Here is a 9,379-nt window from a genome sequence, read left to right on the forward strand (position 1 = left end):
TAACTAGTGTCATCACACAAAGCCACTCGTGACTGTCCCCTACCATCAGACACCCCCGTGACAGCAACAACTCCATCTCGTTCAGGAGAAACCGACCAGAGCGGGGCTGGCAACATCGGCTCTCAACTCCTCCGGGGACCAAGCCCCCGCAGTGTAAAGCTTTCGAAGCATAAACAACCATCACTGCGTCAATCTTCTCTGACCAACACCAAGATTTCCACACAGGGATCGGAAGGGTGCGGTTCCCACTCAGAGAGGCATGATTGCTTAGAGGGCACAGGAGGTTTTTACCTTTGCGAGAGATGCAGAGAGGGCATCAGTTTGTCCTTCTGCAGCAGTCAAGACATAACTCCCTTCAGAGACCAGACTGGGGAACAGCTTTTCCTGTCTCCTCAGGAGGTGGTCAGAAGTTCTCCATGACGATAACTTTGCCTCTTTCATCCAGATGGCAAATTTGCTATAGAAAGCAGCTCCTTAGAAACCTCAGCCTGCTTTTAACTCCTCTCCTTCTGTACTTGCACTGCCCAGACAAGATGTGCAAATAAACATCTGGCATCGGCCCAGGAGGGCTGACTTGAGGTGGTGCAACTCAAGATCCTGGCAGTAGCGGTGAGCGACTTCCCGCTGCCTTTCAAAGCGGGCGGTGGGGCGAGGGTGGGCTCTGGGCTGACGTAGCAGCATCAGCACAGTGAAGAACCCACATACGCAGGGATGGGCCTCGCCCTGTAAAGCTTCCTGGCTGAAGAAACGTAATTCTTCTTCACAGGATGAGCTTTCCGTCCCCAGCTACTGCTGACAGTGCAGCGAGCAGCATCTTCAGGGAAAAAAGATGCCACTGCGTGTGCCCAGGCACTTTCATCTCAGAAGGATTCCCTGTTCTCAGGCACATTCCAGCCATCAGTCCCAGCCCGAAAGTGGTGCTTGTTTGTCAGAGCCCTTCAGAAAATCCCATCTTCCCTTTCAGCCAGCTACTGGCACAAAGTGACCGTCCTGAGCAGGACGACTCCCACTTTGCACCGTGCTCTGCACAACATCCCCTGCAACACGGAGCAGTGAAACGGCGGAGCGCTAGAAACTGCTCCCTAGAATCCCAAAGCATGTTCTGGGCATCACGCATACAGTAAGCTGGTTTTTGCCATGTCACAGCCTGTCTTGCCTGTGAAATGGGTAGAGCTCACAGCACTGAACGGGAAGTTCTTCCTGCACTACACTACACTTGTCACCACTGGCACCGATAACGCTTGCGCCTCCAAGCTAACAAGGTCATAGCAGGATTATTAAAGCAAAGAGGAGTCATCTCGGTCAGGAATACCTTTTAATCAGCCCAAGCCGCTTCAAATTTCACCTGCGAAGAGACCGAAGGCTGCTGGAGTCCTGTCCTTTCTTCTCTTCCCCAAATCTCTCCTTTAAAGGAACATGGTTGTCTTACTGCATCTCCCTCAAGGAATGCCCTCTTCACACATTTTAACCTTTAGTGTCATGAAACCATTATTTAGCTCTTGCCTCATTTGCAGAACTAGTCTTAGTAAACCAAATCTAGCTGAATCCATCCAGGTGCAGTTCAGCATGATGTACATGTGGGTTCAATGGTTTATTATTTCCCTGTAAATACACAATTGTCCTGCATCTACTCTGTCTATTTCCATGGGTGGGAAATGAAAGCAGCCAAACCCAAACGTCATCACGTGAAGCTGAGTAAAGCTGCTGGTACATCAGAAGATTAACGACACTCGTCATCCTCTGATGGGCTTGGGGGACAGGCTCACCTGCACCCCCGAGTCACATCCTTATGTCAGAGTTCTCCCTTACCAGGACACACCTGAGCGTGTCTGATGTGCAGCACCAAATCCTCCTCAGAGGCTGAGTCCTTCTGCAACAAGAAGGTGTCATTGGCCCCGAAAGCCACAATGCCAGGGAGATGATCTGCTCTGGCATTATGTACCTACTGGAAAAAAGTAAAATTAAAATAGCCATTTGCACACGTAGGCTCCACTGGCAACTTTGATCTTTACCTGCTGTTCATAAAACCCTCACAGATGAGCATTTACAATTTAAAAATAAAATGGTTTTTGTTTCTGTTTTTTGTTTTGTTGGGGATTTTTTGGTTTTTTTTTTTTAAGAATATTTCTACATTTCTGTCAGCCAACTAATTTCAATCACGGCATAATCTAAGAATAAAGCAAATCCTAGCCAAGAACGGCTACCACGGGACCCTCAAGAGGCAACCCTGCTGCCAGCCTGCAGCAAGAGGGAGCAGCATACCCCAGCTCCTCACATCCCTACACCCCAGCTAGGAACTTGCTGTGAACTCCAGTTGATTTTCTTCATGTTGTTTCTCTTTCAGCTTAGGAATGATCCAGTCCTCGTGATGGCTGCGCTTCAAGAGAGCGGTGGGGTGAGAGGCTTCTGGGCAGCATTCGGTGCTAATGGCAGTGCTCCGTGATATCCACAACAACTGCCTTTTTCCAGCTGAAGAAGAAATAGCCCGTCCCCGCCCCTGCTGCCACAGCTATGCAGAGGTATCCGTTGTATGTCATGAAGATCAGCATGAGGAAATAGCTGACCACGACTTGAATGATGTGCAGCACAGTCTGCAGGAGGTGAGGGAAGCTCAGCATTTGCTGTCTGAGAACACAAAACCCAAAGAACTGTCAGCACCCGTGAGACACCGACGGGAAAACGCACATCCCCAAAGAGAAAACTTAGCTCTGAGGCTGACAGGATGCCAAGGTGGGCATGAAATGGCAGAGAAGGTAACAAAGCAGGCTGGACATGCATCTGTCACTTGTGTTTCTGCCCACAGAGCTGACTGGCAAGGAAGCATGGTGCTTGCTGGGAGGACAAAACTTTTAGCTGAGAAACAGAATTCTACAAACTTATTTCACCCCCACATTCAATAAGCAGAATGGCTTCTTTTCGGAGTAGAGGCTTTGACTACCTGTCAAGAGAAGGATCCTAAGTACTTTCTGTCTGGATCGCTGGCTATAACACCCAAATTCTGTTCCTGGGAACTCCCCAGATGTGTTCGTTACTGCTCTGGAAAAAAAGCAAGCTCATCTGACTCCTTGTGGCTTTCCTCTTTTTGGCCCTTTAGGATGGGGGGGACAAGTGACTCGAGCACAGTGTCCTCCACTGTCAAGCTGTGTCCCAGTCTGCAGTCACGATACTTTGCAGAGAGCAATACTGGCTGCATGAAGTTTTTTCTGCTGCAGTTTTCACCTTAGTCAGCTGCTGAAGAAATCTGTCTTAGAATGAAGAAGGAAATTCTTACCCAACAGTTTTGTGCGTCTCCATCAGGATAGTGCCATTGGGCCCTGGCACTGGCATGGAGTTGTAGCGAATGCTGACTTGGGATTTACGGAGCAGACACTCTCGGGCAATCTTAAGGCCTTCGTAAAACATGGCCAGGAAGAAGACAGCCACAAAGGCACCAGCCATTTCTGACAAAAGAGGAAGCATTATTGTATCTATGTAACAAAGGACGTGTGCCTCAAAACATGTCAGAAGATGCATGTACAATTCAACACCCATGTCACACTGCACAGGGTCTGGCTGGGCACTGTGTCATAGAATCACAGAACAGTTTGGGTTGAAGGGACCTTAAAGCCCACCCAGCCCCCCCCCCTGCCATGGGCAGGGACACCTTCCACTAGACCAGGTTGCTCCAAGCTTCATCCAGCCTGGCCTTGGACACTTCCAGGGATGGGGCATCCACAGCTTCTCTGGGCAACCTGTCCCAGTGCTTCCCCACCCTCTGCAGGAAGAATTTCTTCCCAGTGTCTAATCTAAATCTCACCTCTTTCAGTTTAAACCCGTTACCCCTTGTCCTGTCACTGCATCCCCTTGCAAAAAAGTCACCCCCAGCATTCCACATGTCCACACATGTACAGACAGTAAATATGAATCTAATTCACCCACTAACTGGAATTTCACCCATTAAGTGAAAGTAGCAGTTGCTTTTGCTAATAAGACCCACCAAATGCTCAAACTATATAAACCACCTCCTTTTTCTTTCACCCCACAGAAGCCATTTAAAACAGACTCAACACAGAGTGTCTGCATACTTTTGGCATAAAAAGCAAGGTAATTCCTGAAGCATTCATCAATTGCAAACGTTTTGTTTGGACTGGACAAGACAATTTTACTAACCTCCAGGAGTATTGATTGTAAGTCCAGAAAACAGCAATGGCACATTCTCATAGCTGAAGTGGAAAGTCATTGCCTGCCCAAAACAAAGAACATCAAGATCAGCCTGAAGCGCTCGTCCTGAGATGGAGCCACAACAAGATTTAGCAAAGCGTTTTATATGATGATGAGAACTGATAATTTCAGTTGGTCGCCAAAGAGACTAAGAAACTCTTCAGTAAATCTAGTGAAACACACAAGCCAGACACGGCTAAACATGCTCCAGGTCCCACTTCTAGTGGGCAGCTCTTGTAGGCAGTGCCCCTGGGCAGAAGGCACCGTCCTTCGCCGTACCTGCTACAGAAAAGTGCCTTCCCCTTGCTTTTGGAGCTCCTTTTCACCTCAGCATCAGTAGTCAGGGACTGGAGATGTCTCTATGGAGACATGTCCTTGACTCCTCATGACTACTCACAGGCTGGGGTACAGGGCACTTCTCTTCACCCTGACCTCACACGAGCTCATTCAGATAAGGGCTGAATCCTCTGGTCCCACCCCACACTGTGCCAGCAGACTACTGTCTCCCTACAGAACCTCCTAATACCTTACAGAGGCCTAAGTACAGTTACAACAAGGAGTATTATATAGAAAGCAGGACCACAGCTTCCCCTGGTGAAAATAAGGGCTCCTAACCTGCAGAGGGAATGCTGTGGGAAGGGGAGACAGCAGCGACCCCCTCAGCCCGCTGGCATTCATATAATTTTTCCATCCAGGTAGTACGTGACCACAGCTGCATAGAGTGTTTTTACATGTAAAGTACTCCCTGAGCTAGAGGAACTTCTCTTTGAACTCCTCTCATTGCTTAATTAAGGTTATTTGCTGATGATCAGAATTATGATTAATTTCAGCATCCGTAAGAATGAGCACACATTCACTACCCCCAGAGCAGAAATTACTATAAAACATCTTTTAGAGACTACTTCCGTTTCTTTAATGACTTAACATTTTTACATTTAAACCAAAACCCACACAAACCGAAGGGCGTTACAGCCTAGTTCCCTAAACCATGGCTGAAACAGAGCCTGCTACTTGGGGCAAGTAAGGAATGGGAACGTGCACACGTTAAAATGCGTTCTGTTTGTCATCTCAGATGCTGTACTATATACTTCCCTCCCTGGCAGTTTTATGCGCAATGTTAAATCAAAATCTTGTTTAATTAATCAGAGTTTCCAGCTGCAGGCTAAGGCAGAGTCCTGTCTATCCACTGAAGGTAAGAGCACTTGACATGTGCAATGAAATGGCATTTAAATGGAAAGTAAAAGATCAGAGAATGACAGTCCTTGGCAGTTAGATTATATGAAGAGCTTCACAAGGACATCAGTGACAATGCTGGACTGCAAGTTCCACCAGCACTGCTGGGCTTTGTTCACAAAGGGGAAAGCTGTTCTAGTTCTCCTTTCTGCTATGATACTGTTTGCAATAGAAGTAGAAGCAGTGATCCTTGGTGCCTTCCTTTGGGCACATGGCTGGCAGGGAAATTTCAACTGAAGGTTTGCAAAATACACTCCTGAGTACATTCTCATTTGAAATGGAAATGTACTCTCTCTCACCTCCTTTCAAAGTTTACCCATAAAGAGCTGTGGTTTAATAATCTGCAACTCACTCCAAAAGTATTTAGAAAAGGCAGAAAAAAGCTGAAAAAGTCCCTAGAACAGGTTACAGACAATGACACAGGTCCTACGGTCATCTCCATGGAAATTCTGGCCCAGATCTCTGCAAAGCCGCAGTGATGCCAGCAAGCACAAGTCTGAACTCGTTTAAATCAAAGCTAGCTAGAGCGGCAGGATTCAGGACCTACACAGCCTTAATGCCAACGTGGCAAAGAGCCCTGGTACCGGTGTGCCCCCCAGAGTGAGAGCGTACTTAAAGCTCAGGAGGAAAAGGGCAGAGGTTGGTCGCCTGCAGGTCAGCACAAGCCGTGACAACGGTGCGCAATCCTCTCCGGGCCAGTTACGGCTTTTGCCAACACTAACAGTCCCGGAGAACTCCATCCATCTCTGTTCCTTCCAGGAAAACACTTGCTTTGCATTTCTGCCTTTAGCTGGCTAGAGAGCAGACACCAGGCTGGCTGCTAGCAAGTTTTTTTGCAAGAAAAGACCATTTTGCCAAAGGATCCCCAGCTCTGAAATAAATTTTGTGTTTCATATCACTTCACGCCACTCCTTCACCCTGAAGAGCCACAAGGAGGTCTGTGTTTTAATTGGATTGATTCCCGCCTTCCAAAGCTGAGTTTCATTTCTGATTCTCAAAAGCACAACCTTTATGATGGCAAGTTACTCTGAACCGCAGACAAGGAAAAGCTCTCTGGTTAGTTATGACTTCTCCACTTACCATCATCATCATGTCAGATCCATGACCGTGTCCCGGGGCGGCCGTTGAGTGGTGATGTTCAGGAGGGTGCATGGTTGGTGACATGGAGCCGTTCATGTGGTGACGATTAGAGAACTTTACAGCAGAGATATTCAAAGGCACGTAGAAAAGTGGGACCCTGAAAAACAAAGGAAAAAAAAAATAAGCAGCTGCACTTTTCTAAAGAGAAGATGGTTTGTCTATTGCTTCTGCAAGAGAAAATTCTCTAAGCCACTGAGAACTACTGCCTCTGGATAAACTTCTGGAGCATCCTCATGGTCCTGCACTCTGACTACAGAGAGCGCCCAGTAAGTGAGCAGACAGTTTAAAGGAGGTGTGTCCCTCTGAGCTTTACCTCATTATATTGCTTCACCATCCCAAACACTCCTGCCAGAACGGCAGCCTAATCTGATTGAGGCAGAAATGGGGACAAGCGCTCATCATAAAGGAACATTTTGTATCTGTAAGGGGAAAAAGCCCAAGTCTCTTCTCAATTGCAGTCATGCAAGAGGCAAAAATATCTCAAGCCCCATTTTAAATTGCATATACTAAAGGATGAGATTACAATATTTCTCTTAATTGACAGTTACGCATTTTATTTGGAACATATTTAACAAAGAAATTACATTAGGTGGTACAAGACCTATTACCAGCCAAAGGTCTGCAACAGCCACAGGCAATCAAATTGCATTTCCATGAGCTTTGTATTGTCACATCTTCCCCGCTAATCACATTACACACAATGGAGAAACACTCAAAAGACTGGCAGTCCAAATCCCTAACCTGGTTACTGCAAATCAGGTATGTCTGGACGCGCTACATTAAAAACGGAACTACACGTCGTGGTTCCATGTGGACATGGCTTCCGCACCCTGGCACAACTTGGGATGGAACCTGGGACAATTCCTGGCCTGAAAAGGTCACCAGGTGGAAACAGCAACAAGAGAGAAAACAACCTGGGAATACCGGACAGTCCTGAAACAACAGCACGTGACAGTGTGCCAGAGCCAGGCAGAGGCAGCCCTAGTGAGACACCACTACAGACAAGTGCCGACACCGCTGCACGAGACCCTGTCTGCAATACCGTGTGCGCTCCCAGTCTAGCTTAGTGTTCGAGTTACATCAAGTGAAAGAAAAAACAAAGTACAGACACTATACCCAATTAAAATTAGAAAAAAAAGAGACATGCTTCCTTCCAGATGAACCATCAGGTGCATTTACAACTTGGACAAAAGAGGTTTTTAAGCTAAAAGACAATTTGGTGCTTGAGGAGGAAGGTATGAATATATTTAGACTGAGAGGGGAAATGAAACTGAAGAAGAGCTTTCCAAACCGAGAGCAACACGAGGCAAACAAAACCCCAAACCGCGGCGGAGCTGGTTCGGTTTGCGACAGCGACCTTATGGCACTTCCCTGCAGGAGTCACCCAGTGGCCCAGGACACGGCTGCCGGTGCAGCCGAGCATCAGTGACAGGGGGTGATCCCAGACAGCTTTGGAGGTAAATTCAAAAGAGCAACGAGAGAAGTTAAAGATTTGGAGACGGTAAGAGGGAAACTAAGTCAACGGTGCTGGGGAAGAACTCAAGAGAAAGAACGAACGCTCCTTGCCAACACTGACATTAGTGAGGGCCAGCAAGCCCCTGCATGCGCCCTCGGCTAGCCTGAGCTACACCAGTGATGCACAGCAAAGGTGTTTTCTGCATCTCTCTGCAGATGAAGTTTGTGGCCAATCTCTTATCGCATCAGACAACTTCACAGTAACTCCCTGGAAAGTTAACATGTAATATAACCCCATGGCACTGGCTAAAAGCAGAACGTATTTAGTATTATTCTGCTAAAAGCAGAATGTATTTAGTCCACATTTCTGCTAATATTATTAGCTCACCCCACCCACAACTTGGGCTTAAATATTAAGACCAGAGAAACAGCTCAGAAAAATGTTCAGGAGGAGAGGCTAATGCGAGCAGCAGCTCACCTGACCCAGAAAAGCATTACCCAAGGACACCCACGCAACAAGCGGTGTGATTTTCATACAGCATGGCTTTTAAGATTGTATTGTTTCAGAGATGAAGTGTTCAAGAGCTAGAACTGAAGTCCCAAAATCAAAACACTTGGGAAAGGAATCCTCTGCCAAGCCACACAAACTTCAAATTGTCTTTTGCAGCAGGGGAAGAAGAATGAACAGCCAAAGTGCTTTACACCACGGGATCAAAGACAAGTGTGCCGCGAGCGGAAAGAAGCAACATAAGAACCTACCCACCCCCCCAGCCAAAACCTCGTTTCCTCCCTCTTCTTTCAGTTGGGTGATGGTTCGCTTTGGATTCCACATCCTCGCTAGGGACCATGGTCCCATTCGATTATTTATTCATTTTAGGATTCCATGCTCCTGCCAAACTCTGCAGGTTCCAATACTCTCCACAGAAGCCCTGGCTGTTTACCAGATTAAAATCTCCCTTCGGGGTTGGGTTGTCTCCAACTTCTAATTTACCAGCACTGGCCTTCGGAGAGAGAGAAATAGGGAGTATGTTCTCCAGATCTTTACAGCGTACTACGGACAAGATTGAGTGTTCACAGTGGCTGCAAGCGGAAGGGCAGGGTCTGGGCACAGGTTACAGAGAGCATGCTTGGTGCTCACCTCCTTCCCACCCGGCTGTACTGGTGCTCCAAGGCCAGATCCAACCTCCTCCTGCACTCACCCAACGCCGAAAGACATTTATAAGAACCTGAATGGGATATTAAGTAGCATAAGAGGAAATAACCCAGCCTGAGCCACCTCAGCTGTCCTTTGTGTTACTAAAGGTAACCAACACATGGATGAAAATAAAGCACTTCCAGTGGAACACCCCAG

General features: G+C 47.3%; 1 protein-coding gene across 1 annotated transcript; it reads right to left on the reverse strand.

Moving 5' to 3' along the window:
- Window positions 1-2,150: 2,150 nt before the first annotated feature.
- Window positions 2,151-6,672, reverse strand: SLC31A1 (solute carrier family 31 (copper transporter), member 1). Its single transcript, XM_010155967.1, has 4 exons — window positions 6,514-6,672; window positions 4,150-4,222; window positions 3,272-3,440; window positions 2,151-2,625 (listed from the first exon to the last, which is right to left on the reverse strand). Exons 1-4 carry the CDS (start codon window positions 6,607-6,609, stop codon window positions 2,424-2,426), a joined length of 540 nt encoding a protein of 179 aa, XP_010154269.1. The 5' UTR covers window positions 6,610-6,672; the 3' UTR covers window positions 2,151-2,423.
- Window positions 6,673-9,379: the final 2,707 nt, after the last annotated feature.

This window comes from Eurypyga helias, unplaced genomic scaffold (genome assembly GCF_000690775.1).
Source record: "Eurypyga helias isolate BGI_N326 unplaced genomic scaffold, ASM69077v1 scaffold46007, whole genome shotgun sequence".
NCBI classification, from domain to species: domain Eukaryota; kingdom Metazoa; phylum Chordata; class Aves; order Eurypygiformes; family Eurypygidae; genus Eurypyga; species Eurypyga helias.

What these genes read in the sequence shown, in the direction of transcription:
- SLC31A1 (XM_010155967.1), bottom strand. Translation starts at nt 6,609, where the DNA reads ATGAACGGCTCCATGTCACCAACCATGCACCCTCCTGAACATCACCAC. An exon ending in TACAATCAATACTCCTGGAG is followed by an intron (nt 3,441 to 4,149) that starts GTTAGTAAAATT and finishes CTCTTTTGTCAG; the next exon opens with AAATGGCTGGTGCCTTTGTG. An exon ending in GAGACGCACAAAACTGTTGG is followed by an intron (nt 2,626 to 3,271) that starts GTAAGAATTTCC and finishes TTGTGTTCTCAG; the next exon opens with ACAGCAAATGCTGAGCTTCC.